Raw genomic sequence first — 25314 nt, forward strand, 5'->3', positions numbered from 1 at the left:
TCCTTCAGTCCTGTTTCCTGAGAAGTCAGCGGTACTCTGGATCCCGTGGAGCGGTCTCCCGTGGAGCGGTCTTCCGTAGAAATCTCCGCCTTCTCACAGGCACGTGGGTCGTAGTCCCCTCGGCGCCAAGAGGCAGGTCGGTTCTGGGGCCTGGCTCTCTGGCCCGGCCCTCACCTATGACCTGCCACCTGGCTGAGGGCCGGTTTGGGGAGCTGGGTGGGCTGAAGCCAGAACCGGGGGGACGAGGAGACCAGGAGAGGACCAGGGCCTGTGAGCCCTTTGTTTCCTCTGCTGGGGCGCCTTCCTGCCCCCCCAGGCCTGCCCCTCCCGGGCACTCAGTCCTGGCTCCCTCCGACCACAGGTGGCACCAAGACACAAACCGGCATTTCCAGGCTATTTTTCAGGTTGTTGTCGGTCCCCCCCCAGAACTCAGCTCCAGGAGGGCAGACATGCCAGCCCAGTGCTCGGGGTGTGCAGCGGGTGCTCTGTGAAGTTTCTGGACAAATGAAGCCCCCTCCTGGGATTGAGGGCCGGCATCCTCTGCCTTCTCAGGACCCCGACTCTGGCACTGCCCTCCCTCTCCCTCTGCTGTCTGCACCTGGACCCCCTCAGCCAACCAGGGCAGTGTAACCCTCTCTGTCCCTCCCTCCACAAGCCCTGCACACATCCAGCCGTTTCCTTCGTAGCATTTGTGGTCACTACGCCCTCTCCTGGGACATTATTCTCCCCCGGCCTGTTTTTCTGCTCCTCTGGGACCCTGGGGCTCTACTCTTCCCTACACCCCTGGCCAGTCCCTCCCTGCAGCTCATTCTTATCCTGCCCGGGTGGGTGCCTGGCTGGAGAACCGCCCAGGAAGGCATGGTGCGGACCAGGTGGGCCCCCCAAGAAGCCCCTTGGCCCACAGCTGCCAGCTCGGCCGTGGGCATTGCAGTCTGCGGTCAGGCCCACAGAAGAAGGACCCCGGAGTGCTGGCAGGAAATGGGGTCAGGGCGACCTTCATGGACACGTCCCCTACACGTCCCCAGCGCCACCTGGACAAAACAAAGCTGTGCGTGCTGGGGATGCCCCTTCGTCCCCAGCAGGACGTCCCAGCAGGGCTGGCGGGTGGAACTCATTCCTTTCCCTGGGAGTGCGGTAGGGGCGGGTCTTTCCTACCAGGAAGGAGTCCAGGAGGCCTCTGAGCGGTCACGAAAGCTCCCCCCCCCCCAACGGGAGCAAGAGGCCAGGGCCCAGAGGGAGGGATGCTGGCCCCTCAGGCTTCCCACTGGGGAGCTGATGGGAGCGGGCGCCATCTGCGAACAGGCAGGGCAGCAACGTCAGCATGGGGAGGGGGTCGTGCAGGCAGTGGCTATTGCTGGCCCGGACCCTCATGAGGTCCCCATCTGAGCTCAGGGCAGGGGCAGGGGCCGGGGCCTGTGGGTACTCCGGGTGAGGCAGGGCCCACGCGTGCGAAGACACAGCAAATGGGGTCGGCCACGCACGGCTGGCGGAGACACCCAGGGGAGGAAGGCCTTGGTTCCCAACCCCACCCTCGGGCCCCTGAGAACTGCCGCGCGCTCGCCCGGCCGCCCCGCGCAACTGCGAACCACTGGCGGGATCCGGGTGTCGCGTGGGAGATGTCCGCCTGCGCAGGCGCGGGTCCGGGCGCCGCAGGTGCAAAAGCCCCGCGTCGGCGTCGTGGGGAGGCTGCGTGCGTGGAACCCGGTCCCGGCTCGGGCGCAGGCCGGAGCCCACCCCCAGCCCCTTGCCCTCCGGGCCTCCCCACGCGGTCCCCCTCCACCCGGGCTCGGACCCTGCCCCGGAGGCCGTCCAGCTCCCCTCTCCCGTCTCCGCCCCGCCCCGCGGGCCCCACCTCCCGGCTCCGCCTCTCCAAGCCCCGCCCCAGCAGGCCCACCGCCCCACCCATCCCTAGCCCCGGGCCCCGCCCCCGCCGACTTGGCCCCGCCTCCCGGGCTCGCGCCTGCGCGGTGGCTGCGGGCGCAGTCGGAAGACCGGCTCGGACGGCGAGGTCGGCGGGGAGGTGGCGGCCCCTCTCGCCCGCAGCTCGGACCCGGCTCTCGCCCGCCGCCGGGGGTCGGGCCGCCCTGGGCAAGGATGGCGGCGGCGGCCGAGCCCCGGGCTCGCGCCTGGCTCGGCGGCAGCTCGCCGCGCCCGGGCAGCCCGGCCTCCAGCCCGGAGCTAGGCGGCAGAGGCCGCGCGCGGCCGGGGCCGGGGCCGGGGCCGGGACCCGGGTCGGGGTCGGGCCCGGAGCGGGCGGGCGCCAGGCCCCCAGGCCCCGCCGCGACTGGCCACAGCTTCCGGAAGGTGACGCTAACCAAGCCCACCTTCTGCCACCTCTGCTCCGACTTCATCTGGGGGTTGGCCGGCTTCCTGTGCGACGGTGAGCGCCCGCGACCCCATCACAGACCCCGGTCCCCCTCCTCCCCCCGCCCCGGGCCCAGAATGGGCTCCTCACCTCTGACCAGTGTATTCCCAGCGATAGCCTCTTCTGGACAGAGCCGCCTACCCTACGGGGCAGGATCGTGCTGGCCCCAGAACCTCTCCATGGAGGTGATAAGGACTGGCAGTTCCAGGGGCTCGGGAGTGTCAGGTGGTCGCGGCCCCTTCCCCAGGGCTGTGGGTCTCAGGAAAATTGTGCTCCCTGGGCTTTCTCACTTGGGTTGGGATTCAGTGGGAGAAGAGCACTGTGGGCTACGTGGGGCAGGTGCAGTGACTGGGGGATGAGGCCAGTTCACCCTGAGCAGGTGGGGCTGCTCTGGGCTCCTCACTGCCATCAGCTGGGGCAGCAAGGGCAGCAGTGTGGACAGGCAGGGCTGATCTGGGCCACTGGCTCCTGTGCCTCAGTGCTGGGCCTTTCTTGCCCTGCATACACACTGCTGCCCACGGGGGCCAAGGGCAGCATGCCCCAACAGGACTCCCACCTAGCTGCCAAGCTGGCTGGCTGGGCGAGGCGGCCGTCCCTCCTCTGACTCTCGGGCAGCAAGGGTGCAAGCTTCCAGGGTCTGTTCTCTCGGGGTCCTGCTCCCCGCAGCAGGGCAGGTGGGCGGGCCCCGAGGACCACAGCTGCCCAGCGGTGTGGAGAGTGGCAGGTGGAGAGCCTTTGCTCCACTCAGGAAGACAGGCTTCTGGGGCTTCTGGCTCTGGGGACAGAGGGACCACTTAAGGTTTACAGAGAAGGCTCGACCAGGTGGAGGCGGCTGGGCCTTCTGCCAAAGAAAATGGCATGTTTGTCCTGATCCCCCAGTGCTGCACCAGGTGGCCTGGCCAGCTGGCATGGGGGGAGTCACCGCTGGTTTCTCTCATATCAGAGACATTTAGCGCCCTACCTTCTCCCATGCCAGAGACTCGCTGAGGTGGGAGACCTGCATGTGCAGCTGAGTCAGCTCCAGGTCTGAGGCTAGACCCAGGGTCCCCCTCATGGCTGTGGCCTCTCATAAGTGGGGCTCTGGGAATAAGGGGTGAAGCAGTTCGGGGAAAGAAGCGGGGCTTGGGGACGATGTGAAGCCTTCACTGGGCAGCCGCGTGGACGTTCTCCCCGCCTCTGTGGAGAACGGGCTGGTAATTTGGGTAAGCAGAGGGACCAGATGAGGGTGTGGGAGGAAGAGCCTCCTCCCCTGCCAGGGAGCACCCAGGATGTGGGATGTGGGGTGATCAGGTGCTATCTCTGCCGGCCAGAGGAGGGGGCTGGGTGCCACTTGCCCAGCCCAGCCCAGGACAGAGCTGGTCTGCGCGCCCCGGAGGGGAAGCCAGCTGGGGTGCTCACCCCGCCTCTGCCTCCCCACTCCTCTCTGACCCCAGCCTGCTGTGGCTTTTCTGAAGCCGGGACTGAGGGCTGCCCTTGCTGGCCCGTGGGGGGCCTTGTCTGCGTCCTTCTGGGGATTGGGTGGGACGGGTTGTCTCATGGCCCCTGTGGTCACACTTTTCACTAAAGGTGGTGTTGGGGAGTCCCTCTGCCACCTGCTCACTTCCCAGCCCCCAACAACCTTGTCCATCCTGTCCTAGCCCAGGGGGCCCAGCCCCGCCCCACCCCCTCACCGCTGCATGCGTGCCAGAGGCCCCTTTCTCTTGCACTGCCCCCTCACCCTGTCCATCTCCGGGCCTTAATCTGGCTGGGCTCTCTGGGCCTCCTGTCTTAGTGGCCTCCGCGGCCTCCCCAGGATGGGTGGCCCTCGGGGGCACAGCACAGGTCTGAGCACTCACTGCCTTTGGAGCCTCTGGGCAGGGGCAAGGGCAGCTGTGGCTTGGCTGGTCACCCGCCTGCCTCGGGCTCCTGGCCCGTCACAGGGCTAGCTCTGGTCTCAGCAGACACGTGACGGGTGGGAAGGGGAGTTAGGGATATTTAGAGTTGGGGGTGGGGGAAGGATGTCCTTGGTGAAGCTGGTCTGGGGGGATGTGCAGAGACGCCCGCTCTCCTGCCTGCGCCTCAGGACCCACAGATTGGAAGGAGAGCTGGCCTGGTGCAAGGGGCAGGGGCCACTCTCAGGATTCTAAGACACGCCGTCATCCCGGCTCTGGGCTCTCTGGGGATGAGAGGTGGGGTGGGGCAGAGGGTCAGGGTGTCCATGGCGCTTCTGGGGGTGAGGCTGTTGTCATGCCCCCGAGACAGTGGAGATGGTGGGACCTGCTTGCGCCATCGTTCAGGGCTGCGGTGACTCAGCCCGTACCGACCCCCCTTCAGCTCCGGCAGAGTGGGCCCGTTGAGGTCGGTGCACTGCCCTGGCCCTCGGTGGTTCTGCTTGCCAAGGCCTCCCTTTTGCATGCCAGGCCCTGGGGTCTCTCGATTCCCGGTGGGTCGGGGGCCGACTCACGCAGCTCTCATCCCACAGTCTGCAACTTTATGTCCCACGAGAAGTGCCTGAAGCACGTGAAGACGCCCTGTTCGAGCGTGGCGCCCAGCCTGGTCCGAGTGCGTACGAGTGTGTGGGCTAGCAGACTTGCGGGGAGCGCGGGTGGCGGCCTGGGGAGGCCGCGGGTGGCGGGTCCTGGGCCGGGAGGCAGGCTGGCTGGTTGGATGGGGTGGGACTGTTCCTTTGCGCTGGTTTGGGCCCCGAGGATGCTGACCGCATTCCTGTCGCGAGTCCCTCCCGGGGCACCAGCCGGGCCTCACTTCCCGCCGGCTGTGACCCTCCGCCCTGCCCCTCACCTGAGGTCCCTGGCACCCGGCCCTGCTCCTCCTGCCTGTTGGTGGGCCTCTGTTCGCATGCACTTCATCCCAGTTGCCCCAAATATATCATGGGGGCGGGGGAACAGGCCTGGAGGAAGCAGCCAGGGCCCAGGCTTCCTGCGCAGTACAGCTGAATCAGGCCTGGGCCGGACCAGCAGGGCTGCTCTCTGCAGACGGGGCTGCCTGACCTCGGGGCCGCTGGGAGCGGCCCACGCTTGGTCCTGCAAGGACCACGGGGGGAGCGGAGAGGTGGGCATGCCGGGCAATGGGTTCCAACAGGACCCCTGGGGGGCACAGAGGGGCTGGGGCGGATCTGGGGGGACTGCAGGGGTCAGGCAGGTGGTGTGGGTGGCCATGGGGGCTCTCTGGGATGCAGAGGTCTAGGCCTGGGGGCCTGGATTGGAGGTGAGGGTGCTGGCGGGCAGGCCCCAGGCTGAGGTGGAGCTCTGCTCCCTCTAGGTCCCTGTGGCCCACTGCTTCGGCCTGCGGGGGCTCTACAAGCGCAAGTTCTGCGCCGTGTGCCGTAAGGGCCTGGAGGCACCCGCCCTCCGCTGCGAAGGTACGGCGGAGCCTGCCTGGCTGCCCTCTCGACTGAGCCGGTCACCAGGCTCCTGTTCTCCCCTGGGCCAGGTGGCTGGTGGAGGTGGTGGGCAGGAGGTGGGGCGGGGTCCTGGGCACTGATGGTGGGGGGGGGGAGGGGGCGGTGTTCGTGGAAACTAGAGCTGCCTGCACAGGAAGGCAGGTGCAGGGGGCCAGGCAGGGAGATAGGAGGACACGCTGGTTCCAGCCGTCTGGGGGTGGGGGGGGTACGGCCCCTGCCCAGCAGTGAGGAAGCTTAAAGGAAGCGGATCCAGAGCATGTGGTCTGGATCCAGCCTTGTCAGAGATGCTCGCCAGAAGGGGGCAGGGCCCGTGGGGAGCGGCGAGAGGCCCTTAACCCTGCCCACCCCCCAGTGTGTGAGCTGCACGTTCACCCCGACTGTGTGCCCTTCGCCTGCAGCGACTGCCGCCAGTGCCACCGGGACGGGCACCGGGACCACGTGAGTGTGCAGGGCCGGATCTCCCAAACCTGGGGGCAGGCGGGGGGCGTGAGCTGGGGGCCGGCCGAGCCACTGACGGTCCCCTCTGCAGGACACACACCACCACCACTGGCGGGAGGGGAACCTGCCCTCGGGTGCGCGCTGCGAGGTGTGCAGGAAGACGTGCGGCTCCTCCGACGTGCTGGCGGGCGTGCGCTGCGAGTGGTGCGGTGTGCAGGTGGGGTGCGGCGGGGGTCCTGAGGGGTGCGGTGGGCGGGGCCTGTGGGGCCGGGTTCTGGGGGATGTGGGGGTGTCTCCTTTCCATCCTCGCCCGTCTGCCTCGCACTCGGTTGGGGGCGGGGGACCCGTCTGGTCCGAGGGTGGCGCTGCCCGCCCGAGTGTCCAGCGCGGGCCCCCGCAGAATGGCTGAGGGCCGTCCGCGCCCCGCCCCCCAGGCCCACTCCGTCTGCTCCACCGCGCTCGCCCCCGAGTGCACGTTTGGGCGCTTGCACACCATGGTGCTGCCCCCCGCGTGCGTGCGCCTGCTGTCCCGCAACTTCAGTAAGATGCACTGCTTCCGCATCTCTGAGAGCCCGGCCCCCGAGCCAGGTGAGGGGGACGATGGCGCGGAAGGAAGCTCCCCCGCCAGCCTGGGCCGAGAGGTGCTGCCACCGGAGTCCAGTAAGTGCCTCTTAGCTGCTGCCTGCCCCCCCCCCCCCCCCGACCTCATGCCATCACCTGTCCTGTGCCCAGCCCCGTCCTGCCCCATTGCCATCCCGTCCCGCACTCCGGAGACTCGTAAGCACTTCTCTCTGGCGCAGGCAAGCATACGCTGAAGGTCTTTGATGGGAACGATGCCCTGCAGCGAAACCACTTTCGAGTAATCACTGTCCCCCGCCTGGCCAGGAGCGAGGAGGTGCTGGTAAGAGCCCCCCCCCCCCCCCCCCCCAGCGGCCGCAGCAGGGCCCCTTCCCAGGAGTGCTTCTGGGCACACGCCCTGGCTCGTGTCCACATCTGCCCCCCCCCCCTCCCCCGCAGGAGGCAGCGCTGCGGGCTTACTACGTCGCCGAGGACCCTCGGGACTTTGAGCTGCAGGCGCTCCCCCAGCCTGTGCACGACGCTGACACTGGGGCGCGGGGAAGACCCTGGAGCGGTGGGGTTGCAGAGGAGGAGGGCGGCCGGGGCCCGGGGGCCCGAGAGGCCGTGCCCGAGGCCTGCATCATCCGTGCTCTGCCCCGCACCCAGGAGGTCCTGAAGATCTACCCTGCCTGGCTCAAGTGAGACCCAGGCCCGAGGCCCAGGGTCCGCCAGCGGGAGCTGGGAGGGGTGGGGGCCGTGGGACCCAGGCTCCTGAGCTTGTTCCCTGCAGGGTGGGTGTGGCCTACGTGTCCATCCGCGTGACCGCACAGAGCACCGCCCGGACTGTGGTGCAGGAGGTCCTGCCGCTGCTCGGGCGCCAGGTGCGTGCGGGCCGGCTGCCCCGTGTGAGTGTCCTGGGGGAGTGGGCGGTCCAGGCCTGAGGCCCCCAAACTCTGCCCCCCCTCCCCCCAACAGGCCGAGGGTCCTGAGAGCTTCCAGCTGGTGGAGGTGCTCATGGGTAGCAGGCAAGGTGAGTGATCGGCCTGTCGTCGCTGTCTCCACCGACCGGCCATTCGGCGCCCCAAGGCCTGTTCGCAGAGGTGGGCCTGGTGCCTGGTGCTCACAGGCCTCGCCTCTCACCCTTGCAGTCCAGCGGACGGTGCTGGCGGATGAAGAGCCCTTGCTCCACCGGCTTCGTGACATCCGGCAGGTCATTGGGGGTGAATGCTGGTCCCCAAGGAGCTGCCAGGCTTTGGCCGTGGCCTCTACCTCATAGTGAGGGTCTGCCCCCAGGACACCATGTCCCTCCTGGCTGGCAGTGCCACCCCCCCCCCCCGCCCCGGGCCTGGTGGGTCTGTCCGCATCCTAATGTCACCTGTTCTGGAAGGTGGGGCTTAGAGCCACAGACCCTGCCCTCTTCCCCCTCCTCCACCCCCCCTCCCCCGGGGGAGTTGAGTGGCTTGTCCCAAGGAAGGAAGCCTGTGTGTTCTTCCTTTCCTTTTCTGTTTATCCTGTGGGATCTTTTCAAGGGCCCCTTTCCTGGATGAGGGGGGTGGAGGGGCTGGGCGCTGGTGCTGTCCCCTTGTGCTCCGGCTCAGCGTCCCGCCCCCTTCCTGCAGACGTCCCTACGGCAGATGAACCAGATGCGGTTCTACGTGGCTGAGAGCAGAGCTGTGGCCCCGCACGTCCGCCTGTTTGTTGGTGGCCTGCCTCCTGGCCTGTCTGCCCAGGAGTATGGCAGCCTACTGGACGAGGCTGTGGCCACCAAAGGTGTGACTGCCCGGCCTGACCTGGGGCTACTGGCTGCTGGCAAACAGGGGTTCAGAGAGCAGGCCGTGGGGGCTGCTATGCCCCCCCTCCCCTGCCACTTGCTGTCTGAGCGTTCGCCGAGCTGATTCCCATTCAGTGGGCCTCTGGTCTCACCTCGAGGGCCCAGACTGCTTACCTCTGCCAAGGAGTTTCTGAGACTCCTGAGCTCCAGCCTCTGCCTTTTCTGCCCTTGGCTCTGACTTGGGGAGGGACTCACTGGGAACCTGCCTGCGAGCGAAGTGGCAGCAGCATTGGCCTGAGGGGCAGGGTGGGGCTGCCTGGGGTGGCCGTGCTGAGGTGGACGTGCCCGGGGGGGGGGGCGGATGCACCCCGGGGGGCAGGGCTCTCCCCTGATGACAGCCTGTCTTTGCAGCTGGACTGGTGTCTGTGAGCCACGTCTACTCCTCCCAAGGTGAGCCGCCTCCGTGAGCCGTGGCCAGACTTGGCCAAAGGTCATTCCCTAGAGTTAGATGGAAAGGCCTGTCCTCGTTTTTGTGTTTCGCTTTGTTTAGAACCTGACCTTTTTCTTGGGGAACCATGGGCAAGGGTGTTTGTTTTTTTCTCTGCCTCAGGGCTGTAACACTTTAGCTAAAACGTGACTGATGTGCAGAGAACGTATTCTCCAAAACCTGTTCTGCCCTTTGGTTTGCACCTTCTTTTATGGAAACTTCAAATCTACCCAAAAGTGGGAGGATTCATTACCACGAGCCCCATGTCCCTTCTGTGTGCCCTCAGTAGTAGTATCATTGTTCTCCATTCTTGCGGGTGCCCCCCCCCCCCCGCCCCAAACCACAGGTCCCAGCAGGCTCAGTGGGCCAGGGATCAGAGTGTCCCCAGCCACTCCATCCCACCTCCTGGTGGCCTTACCTGCACCCACCTACTACGTCCTGTCTCTGAGCCTCGCCGTCTTTAAAGGCTCCACAGAAAGGTGGTCCTGGTCATGTGGATGCCATCAGATGGCACAGCCAGGGTCCCTTCTGGCTGCGGGATAAGGTGAGGCTCTGGCCTGAGCTTACAGTGCATCTGCTACAGGTGCAGTGGTGCTGGACGTGACCTGCTTTGCAGAGGCGGAGCGACTGTACATGTTGGTCAGGGACACGGCTGTGCATGGCCGGCCGCTCACTGCCCTGGTGCTTCCAGATGTGTTGGTGAGTGGGTGCTCTGGGGGGACACCTGGGGAGGCGTGGCTCCCACCACCGGTTTGTCCATCATGCAGGGTGGTGGCCAAATTCACACCAAGGGAGGAGCCTGAGGTCCAAGGGTGAGAGGCCTGCGTGAGGACCACAGGACGCAGCGCCTTTGGCGGCTGCCTCCCAAAGGCTGTGTGTGTGCAGACACCCTGCCAGGCCCTTGCCTTCTGTGGGGTCACTGGGCCCTGGCCCCATACCCCCTGCTTGGGAGGCCTGCGGACCCCTGCCATCACCCTGGGCCACCTCCGGCCAGTAGGTGGGGCTCCCTGACTTTGGAGGCTGTGTCCAGAAGAGCGAGCTGGGGGTGAGTGCAGGGCCAGGGTGGGCATCACGCAGGGCAGGGCAGGGTGAGGGGCCGGAGCCCCAGGTCCCGCCCTACGCTCTGTGCCTTTGCAGTACCCTCTGGTCCACAGCCCTGCTGGTCCCCAGGATCCCACCAGAGGTTTGTGGCTGCTCTGTCCCTGAGCCCTAACTCCTGACCCCTGACCCGGTGAAGCAGAATTAGGGCAGAGTGACTTCGGTGTCTGTGACCGGGTGGGTGACTGGTCCTGGCTGCCCTCTCCTACCCTGAGCTGGGTCGGAACCCGGTGCTGTCCCACTGTCCTGACGAGGGTGCAGCGTGTGCAGGTCAGGGTCTCTGACAGCTGTCAGCCAGGCGGGAAATGCCGACACACCTTCTGCCTCCCGGCAGCTGCCTGCTTTGGGTGAGCGGGTGAGGGGTGACCGAGCAGCTCTGCCCTGTGGGTCACTCCAAGTATGTCCTGGCCTTCAGCCATGGCCAATCCTGTGCCTGTTACCCAGGACCTCCCACTGTGGGGACCCCAGACCCACTGCAGGGACCCCAGTGCCCTCACCATCCTCGCCACTGTCGGGACCCTAGCCCCCTCATCCTCCCCATCGTGGGGACCCTAGCCCTTCATCCTCCCCGTTGTGGGGACCCTAGCCCCCCATATTCCCCATTGTGGGGACCTCAGCCCCCCTATCCTCCCCATCATGGGGACCTCAGCCCCCCACCACTGTCTCCAGACACTGTATTTTGAGGGTGGTTTGTTGGGAGGTGGACTCCCACACTGGGAGGCACGGGGCCACTCTGTGAACCCGGCTGCTGCTCTTGGCTGCCGTGTGGGTCGGTGGGGGCCCTGGGAGCTGCATTCCTCCTGGGGTGTGCGCCTCATGGCTCCGGGGGGGCAGATAGAGTCCCACGTGGGGGTCCAGGCTGGGCCTCTGGGCTACGTGGATCAGGCAGCGGGCATGGTCTGGGGACAAGTGTCACAGTTGGCGTGGCGCCGCCTTTGTGCTCAGAGCTCCAGGCTGGCGGGCGTCATCTCTGTTCTGCTGGCCAGCGACTATGGGTGCCTCTGCCGCACGGGGTGCCCTGAGCAGTCAGCGGCAAGGTGGGAGTGGCCGTGTGGCCTCCTGGACCTCTGTGCGCCTTCCTTGGGAGGGGGCTGGCCCCAGGTTGGAGGACTGTCACTGCCCGGACAGTGCCATGGGGGACACCAGGCACTGCCTTCGTGGGGTGGCCTTGGGAACCTGCCCTAACCCAGCGCCCCATCTGTCAGCACACGAACCTGCCCCCAGACTGCTGCCCCCTCCTCGTGTTTGTGAACCCCAAGAGTGGAGGCCTCAAGGGCCGCGACCTGCTCTGCAGTTTCCGGAAGCTGCTGAACCCTCACCAGGTCTTTGAGCTGACCAATGGGGGGCCTCTTCCTGGGTGAGTCTAGTGGTCCCCCGCTGCGCTGCTCAGTCTGGCAAGCTCCGGGAGGGGTGCCTGCACACACCCGTTGAGAGGCCAAAGGGAACAGGTTGGGGTTCCGTGTCAGAACCCTCCAGGCCATCGTGTGTGGGGGATGAACTGCAGCCCCCTTCTGCCCCCGGGTCTCCACTTCCTGCTCCCACCAGCTGTGCACCTGCATAGGAATGGCTGCAAGAGCACCTCTTGTTTCCCTGTTGCCAGGTTCCACGTGTTCTCCCAGGTGCCCTGCTTCCGGGTGCTGGTATGCGGTGGGGATGGCACTGTGGGTTGGGTGCTCGCTGCCCTGGAGGAGACGCGGCGCCATCTGGCCTGCCCAGAGCCTTCTGTGGCCATCCTGCCCCTGGGCACAGGTGGGCTCGGCCAGCACATCCCATGCTTCAGTCAAGGCCTGGGGGTGGTGGTGGGTAGGTGGGTGTGGAGAGTCAGTCTTCTCTTGCCTGTGTCCCAGGGAATGACCTTGGCCGGGTCCTCCGCTGGGGAGCGGGCTACAGTGGGGAGGACCCGTTCTCCGTGTTGGTGTCGGTGGACGAAGCTGATGCCGTGCTTATGGACCGCTGGACCATCCTGCTGGATGCTCAGGAGGCTGGAGGTGCAGAGAACAGCATGGCAGATGTGGAGCCTCCCAAGGTATCCGTGTGCCCTGGTGAGAGTGTAGCATCCGTTGGGCCCCCTGCAGGCTGGGAGGTTCATGCCCGTCCCTGCCACCACCTGGGGTAGGTGCGAGTGCCATCCCGGTTACTGGGAAAGCTGAGGCCCTGTCAGAGCAGTGACTTGTTGGGGACATCCCAGGCCAGCTGTGATCCTCGTGGGCACCACGTGCCATGCCTACCTCCTCCTAGGTGCTGGTGGTCACCGGGCAGGGCAGTCACTGGACAGAAGCAGCCCTAACAACAGGGACAGAGTTGGGTTGGAGACGAGGAGGCTGGACCCAGCTGGGGGAAGGTGGAGAGCAGCCAGTGGGGGCTGACCAGGGCCACGCGAGACTGTCTTGTCCCCAGATTGTGCAGATGAGTAACTACTGCGGCATTGGCATCGACGCAGAGCTAAGCCTGGACTTCCACCACGCACGGGAGGAGGAGCCTGGCAAGTTCACCAGCAGGTGCTGGAGGGGCAAGGAGGGGGGCCGGGACTGGTCTGGGCCGCCCCCTGGCGACGGCACCCTTCCTGGGGTTGGCCAGCGGGAACTGGCGGGTAGGGGCTGGAACCTGGGGGCCGTTTTGGGCAGGGCGAGGGCGCTGCCTTGACAGGTGCGCACCCCCGCAGGCTCCACAACAAGGGCGTGTACGTGCGGGTCGGGCTGCAGAAGATCAGCCACTCACGCGGCTTACACAGGGAGATTCGGCTCCAGGTGGAGCAGCGGGAGGTGGAGCTGCCCAGCATCGAGGGTCTCATCTTCATCAACATCCCCAGGTGCCAGTGGCTGGGGCTCTGGCCGCAGGTGGGGCTCCAGGCCCTCGCGCGGCCCCGCCCCTCTTACCTGTGCACCCTTCCCTCGGTGCAGCTGGGGCTCGGGGGCCGATCTGTGGGGCTCGGACAGCGACTCGAGGTTCGAGAAGCCGCGCATGGATGACGGGCTGCTGGAGGTGGTGGGGGTGACGGGCGTCATGCACATGGTGAGTGCGGGCAGGCCGGGTGGGCCCCGGTGTGGCCCCTCGGGCCGCTGAGCCCAGGCGGCCCTCTCCTCTCCCAGGGCCAGGTCCAGGGCGGGCTGCGCTCGGGCATCCGCATCGCCCAGGGCTCCTACTTCCGGGTGACTCTCCTGAAGGCCACGCCCGTGCAGGTAGACGGCGAGCCCTGGATCCAGGCTCCGGGGCACATGATCATCTCAGCTGCGGGGCCGAAGGTAGGGACCGGGGTGGGCTGGGCGGGGCCTGAGCAGGCGGGTGTGGTGCTGGAAGGCCGTGGCCAACCGAGTGCCTGCTGCAGCAGCCAGTTGTCCCGGAACACCGGGAGGCCTGCACGCTGAGGCCCCCTGGGCTCAACAGACCGAAGCTATCGGGAAGCGGGCTGAGATAGCGCCTGCAGTATCACCCAGCCCTTTGTCCTGACTGGTCCTGGGACAGGTCCACATGCTCAGGAAGACCAAGCAGAAACCCAGGAAGGCTGGGACCCCCAAGGATGCCCGAGCAGATGGGGTGCCTGTCCCCGAAGGGGACCCCAAGTAGCAGAGAGCCCTGGAACGGTCTGTGTATCCAGCAGCAGCCAGCCAGCCAGCCACGGATGGACTTGCCCATAGCTCTGACTGTGGGGTGTCTCCCCCTCATCCCTGTGACACGTGGAAGCTGCTGGGTGGGTGGCAGGTGTTTCCTCCCCTGGCCTCTGGTCCAGTGACAGGGTGGGCGCGGGGCTTTGGCTGGCCAATGCTCTCGCCTCTTGGGGTCCAGGCCACCATCACCACCCTGGGTAGCACAGGCACTTCTCCCTTTGCATTCACTGCCGCCGCCCCCCCCCCCCGCCCCGCCCCGAGCCTGTTGAGGTGGGCAGCACTGAATCTCAAGCCATCTCCCTGGATGCTCCTATAGGACAGCCAGCTCTGTGGGTCCTGGGTGCACCCGGTACAGACCTGGGATGCCCTGGCCACCGAGGGCTGGGCAGGGGCCCCTGCTATGTCTTGGGGAAGGTGCCTTGTCTCCTGGCCCCATCACTGTATGAGCTGCTTGGGCTGCACCTCCAGAGAGGGCCCTGAGACCAGATGGGCTTGGCCAACAGCCTGAAGATGGTGGTGTGGTGCCCAGGAAGCAGCAGAGCAGGGGAGCTGGGCCCTCACAGGGGTGGGGCAGAACGTGCCTGCAAGGGACCGGAAGCACATCCAGGCAGGCCTGGGCCGGGAGACCCAGAGAAAGTTTACAAAGCATGAAGTGGGAAGAGCCAGCTTTAATCACCTGTTTGTCAACAATCAGTCCCAGTATCTGTTCAGCTGACTGGGCTCGTGGGTCCCCTTGCTGCTGCTCGTGGCGGCAGAGACGTGGCAGGGGGGGCGTGGGGCAGGCCTGCCGGGCAGACCACTGCGGCGTTCTTCCACCAAGCAGAGTTCAGACGGCCCGTGGAGTCCGGCCTCTGGCCCCAGGAGGAGTGTCTCCTGAGTCCTCCAGGAAGGCCCATGAACCCCCTCTGTCCCTCTTGTCCTGGCTCGGCCCTGCCAGCCACGTCCCCCAAGCTTCTGCCAAAACTGCACAAATGCACTGTAGTGGCCGTTTGTAGCGGAACATTCGTGTCATGTGCCTCCAGCACACAGCCGTGTGTTGTGTCCCTGTTGGTGTGATTATTTTGCTTTGCAGGCCTTGGTGTTGGTTTTGGTCTGCGGTTGTATGTGGTGGTCAGGGTGAGTCCGTCCTTCTGTATTTAAGTGCGTCTGTGTGCCCAAATGGGGCAGTGTGGGCCTGGCACCAAGGGCCTGTGTGTACCTGTCACTACCTGAATGTAATCATAATTTATACCCAGGATAAATACAGTCTGGGCGTTGCTGACCTGCTCTTGTGTTTTCTGTGCCTAGTGACCAGGGTGGGCTGCCCAGCAGCTGCCAGGGAGCTCTGCCTGCAGGAGGGTGGCCAGGGTGGGGACCCACGCCCCCTCCAGGGCTGAGGCTGTGGTCCCCCAGCTGCCCCTGGAGCCAGCCGACTACCAGCGTCCGTGTGGGTCGGCTTGACGGAGAACGCGGGCCTAGGACCGAAACGGGCACAGGCGCGCACAATACGGAGCGAACTTGCTGCCAGACTCTGCCAAGTGGAAACCCTCCCGAGGGCGCCAGAAGAGGACGATGAAAATAAAGCCCCGGTGGGCCGGCTGCAGGCTGGGGCAGGGAGAACGTGGAACTTACTAGGGAGACGGGAGGAGCGGGGACCGCGCGTCGTCCTGGCCCCCTGGTGCCGGCAGGGGGAGGCCCCGCAGGGCCCGCAGCAGGGCCAGGGCCAGGCGCACGAGGAGACGCAGCAGCAGGAAGCTGAACGGCACGGCGATCTGTGTGAGGTGGAAGATGGCTGTGCTGAACCTGCTGAGGAAGCAGGTGGAGGCGAAGGCCAGCAGGCTGGCGCAGGGGTACAGCGCGAGCTTGGCGAACATGAACGCGTGCTCCCGGCCCCCGAACCGTGCCGAGGGCTGCAGCGTCTCCTCCTCGCGCAGCAAGGCCGTGGTCCAGATGGCAAACTGGAAGATGCTGGCGAAGAAGATGATGGCGCAGCTGACGCGCACGCTCTCGAGCTCGTCGTGGGGCTGCTGGGCGAAGGCCGAGGTCTGCTGGTAGGCCAGCGGGAGGCCGCCCACAAAGGCCAGCGACAGTGTGTTGAGCAGCCCCATGGACTGCGTGGCTTTGCGGATGTGCAGGAAGAGCGAGTGGTGGGCAAACCAGAGCAGGCCCACCGTGGCGAAGGAGCCAAAATACGCCAGGAAATGTGGCCCGTACACGCTCAGTGCCGCCACCAGGCTGCCGTGGAACTTCTCCTTCACGTCCTTGGAGTCCGGGATGTTGTCCTCGCTGAGGATGGTCAACACACAGCATTTATAACAGCCTCAACGCAGGGCGTCGGGTCCGGGCTACAGCCCCCACCCCATCCCGAGCCCCGTCGGGCGGGCTACACCTAGCTCCCAGGCACACTTGAATTTCACTTAAAGGGCACAGACAGCTTTTGTTGTATCCTACATGCACACTTAGTATACTAAGCAATTACACGTTCATCTGAAGTTCAAATTTAACTCCAGCCTGCACTTTGCTGACAGCCCCGGGCTGGTGAGCAGCCCTGGTCCCAAGCCTACAGCCCCCCCTGGCCTCCACAGGTGGGTGCTCGTGAGGTCTGTCCATTCTCCTGTGGCCGTCCAATCAACTCGGGCAGCAGTCCCGCAGATCTGAGGGGGGGGGGCAGTTAGCCTCTATGGCTCTCAGATCTGGGCTGCACTTTATTGTAAGGAGTAACTGTAAGGCATGTCTCAGGATTCTCCCCTCCACAGATGTCCCCAATCGCACAGCCCAGAGAACCTGCCGCCCTCACAGTGGGAAGCTACAAGTGTGTTTGGGGGTTTGGAGGGAGCTGCAGGATCTGCAGGTAGGGGCAAGAGACAGAGCCAGGGGTACTGCCCCAGGTCCTTGGGACGGTGGCTTTGAGTGGAGGAAGGAACACAGCCCCCTGGGCCCCCAGCCTCAGCCGGCCCGTGCCTCCACTCAGCAAGGGAACTGGGGCTAGCATGGCCCTGGCCACAGGGCAGGAGCAAAGCCACATCATTCTGGAACCTGAGGTCTAGGCCTCGGAGATTGATTACCAGTGAACACTTGCTCCCTATTTCTAAAAAATTCACGAGTTACAGTAGGAAAAAGCTATCAAGAGAGGATGAGGAAAATGAAGAGTTTACCAGATACAAAATGTAAAATCACAGTGTTGTAACACGTCCAACAAAATAAGGATGTATTGAAATAAGGCCAAAGAAACAAAAGGGTCTAAAAGAGAATGAAAAATTTCCGGGGGGGGGGGGGAGCAGACAAAACACAAAAATGCAGGAACGAAAATTCGAACTTTGACAGAATGAAGAGGCAGATCAGGTGGAGCACAGTGAAGGGAAAAATGAGAACAGAGGGTGCGGGGGGAGGAGCCCCGGGGGTGGGCACAGGGGACAGGGGTGGGGGGAGGACTGGCATGGGGGATGGGGGATGGCAGGGGAAGGGGCGGTTGGCCTGGGGGTGGAGCCAAAGGGGGAGGAGAGAATGGAGGTGGGGGGAGCCCGCCTGCCCCCAATCTGCCAGCTTGGGGAAGGGAGGAGTGACATGAGGAGTCCTGCGTGTGGCCCTGGTGCTCCCTGCCTCCACCCGTGCTCTCCCACGGAGACCCTGAGTTCTGGAGGGGGCTCCGGCCAGGGTGGGACTCGTTCCACAGGGAGGGTGGCAGCGGGAGGCCGCAGCACCCGCCTGCGTAGGGCTGGATGAAGAGAGACCCTCTAGACAGGCATGCCACGGACCCCCTCCTCAGACCTGGGTCCTTACCAGATGTCCAGGATGAGGAGTGTGGCCACGATGGCATAGACCCCGTCGCTGAAGGCCTCCACCCGCTCCTTGCTGAGAGGCTCATGCAGGTCAAATGTGAAGAACTCCACACTGTGAGCTGGGGGCTCTTGGGGGCCTGTGGATGTGCCAGGAGGGAGGAGCTGGCCAGGGGAGGGGACTCTGCAGGGATGCCTGGCCGTCACGGGCGCCTGGGCCCTTCCCATGCTCCACAGGCCTTGGGGAGCAGTGCCGAGGCCCCACACACCAGCCTGCCCGCACACCTACCCACAAGCCTGCCCTTGCACCAGCTGCAGGCCTTGCTGACGTAGGGGAGGAAGATGACCGTCGCCATCAGCAGGTACGACTGTATGAGACACAGACATGTCAGGAGGTGACGCTGCACCAGAAATCCCACCCAGAAGCCACCCGCTCCAAAGGGATGGCAGCACCCGCAACCTAAGAAACAGGTGAATTATACCTCATCAGGCTGAAAGCCGTGCGTGCATCCAAGAGCACTTCTCACACAACGGGAGAGCACACGGCAGCCCGCGTGGCAGAGGAGGACCTGGCGCCCAGCGCAGGTGGAAACTCCTCGCCTCCACGGCACAGAGACGACACCCAAGGAAAAGGGCTGGAGCAGACATTTCTCCAAAGAAGACGCCGTGGCCGACCCGCGAACGGAAAGGTGCTCGGCGTCACCGAGCCTCAGGGAAATGCAGAGCGGAACCAGGAGACCCCACGTCACACCCCGGGGGAAGACGGCCCTCAGAAAAGCGGGTCCACGGGCCTTGGCGAGGGTGTGGGGAAACTGGGAGCCCGCGCTGTCGGTGGGGACGTAAACTGGTGCAGCCGCCATGGAAAACAATGTGGCAGGTCCCCCCAAAATCAAACAGGGAGCCCCTGTGATCCGGTAAGCCCACGCCCGCCTCCCCCTGCGACCCAGTAAGCCCACACCTGCCGCCCCCTGCGACCCAGCAAGCCCAGGCCCGCCTCCCCCTGCCATCCAGTAAGCCCACGCCCGCCGCCCCGTGACCCAGCAAGCCCACGCCTGCCTCCGCCTGCCATCCAGTAAGCCCACGCCCGCCTCCCCCTGCGACCCAGTAAGCCCACGCCCGCCTCCCCCTGTGACCCAGTAAGCCCACGCCCGCCTCCCCCTGCCATCCAGTAAGCCCACGCCCGCCTCCCCCTGCGATCCAGCAAGCCCACGCCCGCCTCCCCCTGCGATCCAGCAAGCCCACGCCTACCTCCCCCTGCGACCCAGTAAGCCCACGCCTGCCTCACCTTGCCATCCAGTAAGCCCACGCCTGCCTCCCCCTGTGATTCAGCAAGCCCACGCCTGCCTCCCCCTGTGATCCAGCAAGCCCACGCCCGCCTCCCCCTGCGACCCAGTAAGCCCACACCCGCCTCCCCCTGCCATCCAGTAAGCCCATGCTCACCTCCCCCTGCGACCCAGTAAGCCCACGCCCACCTCCCCCTGCCATCCAGTAAGCCCACGCCTGCCTCTCCCTGCGATCCAGCAAGCCCACACCCTCCTCCCCCTGCCATCCAGTAAGCCCACGTCTGGCCCGGGTGTGCACCCAGAAGAACGGAGAGCAGGGTCTCCAAGAGGTGTGTGCACCCCACGTTCACAGCAGCACTGTTCCCATCAGCTAAGACGAGCAAGAACCCAGAGTCCGTCGACAGACGCGCGGGTGAGAAAACGTGGTCCAGCCAACGAGAGGAAGTCCTGACACTTGGGGCGACGTGAACCAACCTTGAAGACGTTATGCTGAACGAAAGAAGCCAGACATAAAAGCCTCGTGTTTTATGATTCCATTTACATGAATTACCCAGCACAGGCAGATCCACAGAGAGAGACGGAAAGTCGACTGGTGGCTTCCAGGCAGCAGGGGGGGGTGTGGGAAACATTCCAGAAGGAGGTGGAGGTGGCGGCTACACGCGATGTGCACTCCATCGTTGCCGCTGGATGGTGTTTACAGGACACAGTGGCGTGGGCTTCACTGCACACACACCCCGTAATTTGAACAAGAAAGGCCGTAGGGCCAGGTGGCGTGTTCTGGGCTCTGGCAGCTCGAGCCCTCAAGGCTGGGGCAGACCGGCAGGTCCCACAAGGGCTCTGCTCACCCTGCGGCTGTGGTACCCACACAGCCGACACCCCTGCAGTGAGGCGCCTCCTCCTGCCACCGCTGCCCCATTCCAGGCCTGCGCTCAACGGGGGGCTCCCGCCCCTTCTGTCCTGCAAGCCAAGTACTTCAGGGTCACCTGACGTGGGGAGTACAATCAGGGAGACAGTGGCACACTGCAGACAGATGACGAAGGCCAGCATCACAGATCTGTTTACAGCCCCGACCACATCACTGAGCAGACACACTGAGGGACGGGCCTCCCGGGTGTGAAGCAGGTGGGAGGAGGCCAATCGGTGGGCAGGCCCTGCAGGATCAGCGGGAGGGAGCCACAGGGGAGGAGGAATCCCAATCTGGGGGGAGGGGGGGGAGGGGACAGAGAAATAACACAAGTGGCTTCTACTAGATGCTGGCATGAGAGGCCCAATGCAGAGGCCCCAGAACATCACCGCTGCAGGAAGGTAGCCACACCGGGATGGCCCGGGCCAGGGTGGTAAGAAGGGCTGGATCTAGAAGGTGAATCCAGCACAGCGTCTGGCTGAGGGAGGGGGTGGCAAGGATGTCTAGGAGGATGGAGACCACGGGCTTCCTGGGGGGCAGGAAGCTTGCATGTGTCGTGTCACAGGTGGTGGCGGGCATTGGGGCTCCAGGTGAGGAGGGGAGAGGGCAAAGGATCGGAGCCACACGGCAGGGGAAGAGGGAAGAAGGCAACAAGAGGAAGGCTGATGGGCAGGTGGGTGGGGGCGGACTGACAGCGGACTGTTCCATCACAGAGCGCCATGGCCTGAGCCTACCCTCGGAGGCCACTGGACCCGCTGGTCACTTGGGCCCCCCCAGCCCTCCATTTCCTGTTTGGTGGCTGAGGTGCCCCTCCCCCACTGTCATCACGGCATCAGGGCAAGGTCACTGTCTAGGCTCCTCATGGACCCAATGGACGCTGCCCACTCAGCCCAGGCTCCTGGTCCAGGCCCTGGCAGTGGGCACGGCCTGCCCTGGTCCTCAGCTCTGCTCGTCCCGACTGCCCATACCACACCCCAGCTGTCCCTCCATGCTCCATGCAATGACCTCCATCATCCTCAGCCCCTGACTTTGTCCAACCAACACCCGCTGTCGGCCACCATGAATGCACAGCCGGGAGAGGCTGCCCCCCAGGACGTGTACGCGGCCTCGGGCCAGCTGCCCCTTACTCCTGTCCAGTGCGTCCCCCTTGCTGGCCCTGCCCTGCCCACCAGGAGCCACCCCACTGCAGGCCACAGCCAAGAACGCCCTGCCTGACTCCACGCACCCCTCCCACCAGCACCCCCTTCAATTTAAACATGCTCAAGACTAAGGAGACCAAGCAGAAGCCTGAGGCCTGCCCTCACCCCCCCACACCTGCCTGCCTGCCTGCCTGCTTGCACACTGGCGTACCCCTCCCCCACCCGGCCTGCCTGGACCTGACCTCAGGGCGCCTGGGACGCTTAGCCCCCACCCCCAGCACGCAGACAACGCTCTGCAGTGGCCCTTGCCTGCCTATTTGTTTCAAACTTGGAATTCTCTTGAAATGTGCACTAGACATCTAGAACATCAACCATTTCTTCATATTTACGACGCTCTGGTTCTGAAACCTCGCCTTCACGAGCGCTCGGGGAAAGGCGGGAACCGTGCAGAAGCTTCCACCATCAACTCTGAAACAGCTGCTTGTCAGGATTTCCCTCAATTTCTGGAAGACGAAGCGTTGCTAGAACAATATTCCTATTAAGCTGGCTGATGGCTACGGGCACCGGGGGCTCAGCTGGTTGAGTGGCCGACTCCTGATCTTGCAGTTCGTGGGACAGAGCCCGCGTCGGGCTCTGCACGGACAGCACGGAGCCTGCTTGGGACTCACTCTCTCTCAAAATATACATTAAAAAAAAAAATTAGCCGAGGGGCACCTGGGTGGCTCGGTCGGTTGAGCATCTGACTTCTGCTCAGGTCATGATCTCACGATGCGTGGGTTCGAGCCCCACGTCGGGCTCTGTGCCGACAGGTCAACGCCTGGAGCCTGCTTCGGATTCTGTGTCTCCCTCTCTCTGCCCCTCCCCTGCACACACTCTGTCTCTCTCTCTCAAAATAAATAAACGTTAAAAAAAATTAGCTGACAGGTAAAAGGCACTCGCCAACCTTGATTTCTGTGACTTGGCTGAAACAGCTCCAAGTTCTCGCATCCCCTGAAGTGTAGGGTGCGGAGTGGAGAGCACCGAAGACTGAACCAGAGATGTCCGTGTGAAGCATCCTGACCTCTGACCACACCTGGGTTTTCCTGAGACTCGGTAGCCAGTCCCCACCTGGGACCCTGGCTCTCCTCAGCCGGGCTGCACAATGGGGCTCCTTCTGCCAACAGCTTCGCCTCTGTTTTTTTCCACTTTTCAGTTTCCTTTAGTTCAGGAATTTTCTTTCTTTGCTTTTTCTTTGGGTGGCTCATACCCTCCACGCATGTCTTTAGGACAGGCACAGCTCTGTCCACTCTCCCACGCGCTCACTCGAGTTCATCAATGTTTTTCCTAAGGTGCTTCTTGCCTGCCGTCATGGCAACACTGCTAGGAAACCCCCCCTCCCCCGCCCCGGCCGGGGCAGTGTTGGCTGCCCTGGCAGCTTTGTGCAGACTCCGTACTCACCAAGAGAACAAGCACAGCCCAGACTCCGGGCACCTGTGTCTCTCGCCTCTGGTCTTAAAGCTCTGCCCACTTGGGGAAAATGTGGGTGAGGCATGGCCCACCAGCTGCCCCCATCTGACCAGGCCTGGCTCTGACTGTGGTGCACGTTCACCTGCAGAGCAAGTCCCCGCAGCAGGGGGGAGCGGGGGGAGGGCCCTTCCCTCCAGCTACGTTCCCTGACACCCTGGGCACCAGGCCACGTGCTGCCCGGTGCCCCTGGAGACTTTTGCACAGCTCTGTACCCCTCCCTGGTGGTGCCTCCCCCGCCCCACCCTCTGGTGGCCATCTGCTCAGTGAGATGTCACCCCTGCCCACCCCCCTGCTTCCCCCACTCACCAAGGGGTAGAAAAACAGGGAGAAGCCAGCAGCAGCGAAACACAAGGCCGGGCCCCTGAGGACGATGCCCAGGATGTGCTGCCGATACAGGGTCCTGTGGGTGGAGCTCTCTATCTGGGGGTTCAGGAGGTGGGGGAAGTGGAACGCGTACACCACGATCAGCGCCTGTGGGAGCGGCAGGATGCAGGGCCTGGGCAGAGGCTTCTGGCCAGTAACCCCTCCCACCCGTGGACATGAACAGGTGCCTCAGGGGTGGGGACCCCAGAGAAGAAGGTTCGGCTGGGAGGCTCCCCACGGGGTGTCCCAGAGGGTGGGGAGAGGGGACAGGAGCCCTTGCTCTGCTCCTGGGGCCGTGTGTGGGGGTCTCCGGGACCCTGCCCCACCAGACGAGTGCCTCAGGACACCGGGCGGCCCCATGCCTCTCTCCCTCCATGTCGCTACGGGAGTCCGGGCTCGAAAAGCCCCTGGATCCGTCCTGCTGCAGCCTGCGGCTGGGGGTGTCTGGCAGCCGCTCTGCACGGCTCTCACTGCGGCCGACACGCCACATCCTACACGTGTGCACAGTGTGTGCTCCAGGAAAACAAGTGTATGGGGAGGGGGAGGCGGGCTGGGGTGTCCTACCTGCACGGCCCCGATGGCGATCACACACATACAGAACAAGAAGATGCCCAGAGGCACCTCCGGGAAGGTCACCATTAAGGAAAACTGCAGCCAGAGAGACAAGACAAAACCAGGCTGTGCAGGGCCCTGCTGTGCCTGAGGCGCGCCGTGCACTCAGTGACAGAGCGGTCCGGGGTGGTGGCAGACCCGGAGCAACCCACAGAATGCTTTGAGCCTTTAAAGCTGCAACGTTCTCACTTTCACGAAGGATGCTCTGACGCACGGCCCTGCATGCCCAGACCACTGTTCCGTCAGCACTGACAGGGAGTGCGGGCAGGCGCGAACAGGGGGAGGCCAGGCTGTGGAAGAGCCCCTGGGGGAGGCGATGTGGGGGCCGCAAGTCGGGGAGGAACCCGGGACGGCAGGAGGCGGTGAGGTGGGGGCCGTGCAGGGGCCGGGGGCAGGGGTGGGGACGGGTGTGGACGCGATGCCGCTCGCTGGACCCTCAGAGGTGTCTCTGCCATCGTAGTCCCTGCTGGGGGCCCCTGGAAGCCTCTCCCCCTTCAAACGGCCTGGAGACCCCAGGTGTGTCCCACCCCTAGGGCAGACCCGACTGCCACTGGCTCCCCTGGAACTTTCTCTCCTCTTTGCAACTCTGTGGTCGGGCCTCGGGCCACCCGGCCGGTCTGAGAGTTTCTGAGGAGGGAGCATCCCGGGTTGAGTCCCCTTGGCCAGGGGAGGGCAGGCCGGACCCAGGGGGCGACTGCAGGTACTTACAGTGAAAGGTAGGAAAGTGATGGTCATCATGCAGGCCTAGGAAGGAGGAGGAAGGAGAGAGCTGAGGGTTGAGGAGGGAAGGCAGGCAGGCCGCCCCAGGTGTCCTGCAGGCCCTGCCGCCCAGGGGGACCTCTGGCAGTGCTGCCGCCCCAGAGGCGGATCACTGTACGACTCCTAGGCCCCAAGGAAGCTCAGCTCATGCCCTCACGGCGGAACCAAGAGGGGAGGGGGCCCATCTGTCGGCAGTGTCTGTGGGAGGATGTGTGAGGAGTCCAGGAGTGGGGGGCGGGGGGGTGCCCAGGCTCTCAACACCAGAGGCTCCAGAGGCTGAGCACTTCTTTCCCTTCTCCGGGGAACACAGGATTACAAACATAATCGTTTCTCAAGAAATGAAAACGACTCACCAGGTTGAGCAAGGCAAGTGTGTCGTCTATCTTCCCAACAACCTGGAACAATCTAAACAACGTAAGGAAAACAGAAAGACGGGCCATCAATCAGGTGGCTCTAATAGCATCACACGTTCCAGCATTTGAGGATTAGAAACATCATTAAAAATGTCATTTTTAATCGAATTTAAGATACTATCCAGCGTACAAAGTTTGGAAGAGACTGAAAATACAAAGAAGAAAACCCAAGTCCCCTAGAAATCACACTGTTCGCATTTCCACGAACTCTTCTGAGTCGACGCGCATGGCTTCAGAGCTGGGATCACTGTGTAGAAACCAACGAGGCACGTGGTGGCTCTGGGGACAGTGTCTTCGGAGCCTGTGGAGCAGAGGACGCACCCCCCCCCCCAGGAGGTGTCCCAAGTGCTCTGGGGTGTCCCTTGGCTGCCTGGGAGACTGGAAACCGGCAGGGGAGTCCTTCTTCTGGTCTTGTGCCCAAAGGCCACTTTTAAAAAAGGAAATCCTTCCAAGGATGTTATACACTTAACCTACTGAAACAGCCTAATTAACAGACAGATGGTTCTTATTTCAAGGCAGGAAATCATGAGCAGAAAACTAAACACAGAGAACATGAGCAGAGCTCACCAAGGGTCAATGCAGGAGCTAGAAACAAAAATCTTTTTCCCTGCTCTCCTTGCCCTCCGTGGAGTCCCCCTCCGAGGGGTCAGAGGACAAGGCCTTCTCCTGGGCAGGGCTCAGTGGGCCTCATTCCCCCCACATGGGAGATCTGCATCTGGCCAGGGCTGGCTCTGGGGTCCTGCACTCCCCTACAGTCAGAGAAAGGGGTCATATCCCCCATGGACAGCAGCCCCGCCGGCAACCCACTGAGCCTGGGGGAGATGGGCCCAGCCACCAGGGTCCTAGGTGGATCTGTGC

The 25314-nt window shown here is 64.2% G+C and overlaps 2 protein-coding genes across 5 annotated transcripts in view; one reads left to right on the forward strand and one right to left on the reverse strand.

The window, feature by feature from the left end:
• Positions 1-1989: 1989 nt before the first annotated feature.
• DGKQ (diacylglycerol kinase theta) lies at positions 1990-14983 on the forward strand. The gene is made up of 22 exons (XM_043573222.1): positions 1990-2380; positions 4827-4906; positions 5624-5723; positions 6118-6203; positions 6295-6420; positions 6638-6863; positions 7004-7104; positions 7221-7459; positions 7552-7642; positions 7737-7791; positions 7910-7971; positions 8381-8531; positions 8944-8982; positions 9603-9718; positions 11323-11474; positions 11718-11866; positions 11965-12143; positions 12515-12615; positions 12780-12926; positions 13018-13129; positions 13207-13359; positions 13580-14983. The coding sequence occupies exons 1-22, from the start codon at positions 2095-2097 to the stop codon at positions 13679-13681; spliced, it is 2853 nt and encodes a 950-aa protein (XP_043429157.1). The 5' UTR covers positions 1990-2094; the 3' UTR covers positions 13682-14983.
• Positions 14371-25314, reverse strand: part of TMEM175 (transmembrane protein 175) — a 29723-nt gene continuing 18779 nt past the window's right edge. For 2 of the 4 annotated variants that reach the window (XM_043573223.1, XM_043573227.1), the window contains 7 exons: positions 24397-24448; positions 23993-24028; positions 23237-23320; positions 22616-22780; positions 17767-17845; positions 17482-17617; positions 14371-15987 (listed from right to left, as the gene is read on the reverse strand). In XM_043573223.1, coding sequence (XP_043429158.1) covers positions 15333-15987; positions 17482-17617; positions 17767-17845; positions 22616-22780; positions 23237-23320; positions 23993-24028; positions 24397-24448 — 1207 coding nt within the window. In that variant the 3' untranslated portion in view covers positions 14371-15332. Of the gene's footprint in view, positions 15988-17481; positions 17618-17766; positions 17846-19270; positions 19958-22615; positions 22781-23236; positions 23321-23992; positions 24029-24396; positions 24449-25314 lie in introns of those variants that run through there. The other 2 variants (XM_043573225.1, XM_043573226.1) reach the window with 2 other exon arrangements.

Source organism: Prionailurus bengalensis, chromosome B1, assembly GCF_016509475.1.
Source record: "Prionailurus bengalensis isolate Pbe53 chromosome B1, Fcat_Pben_1.1_paternal_pri, whole genome shotgun sequence".
Classification (NCBI taxonomy): domain Eukaryota; kingdom Metazoa; phylum Chordata; class Mammalia; order Carnivora; family Felidae; genus Prionailurus; species Prionailurus bengalensis.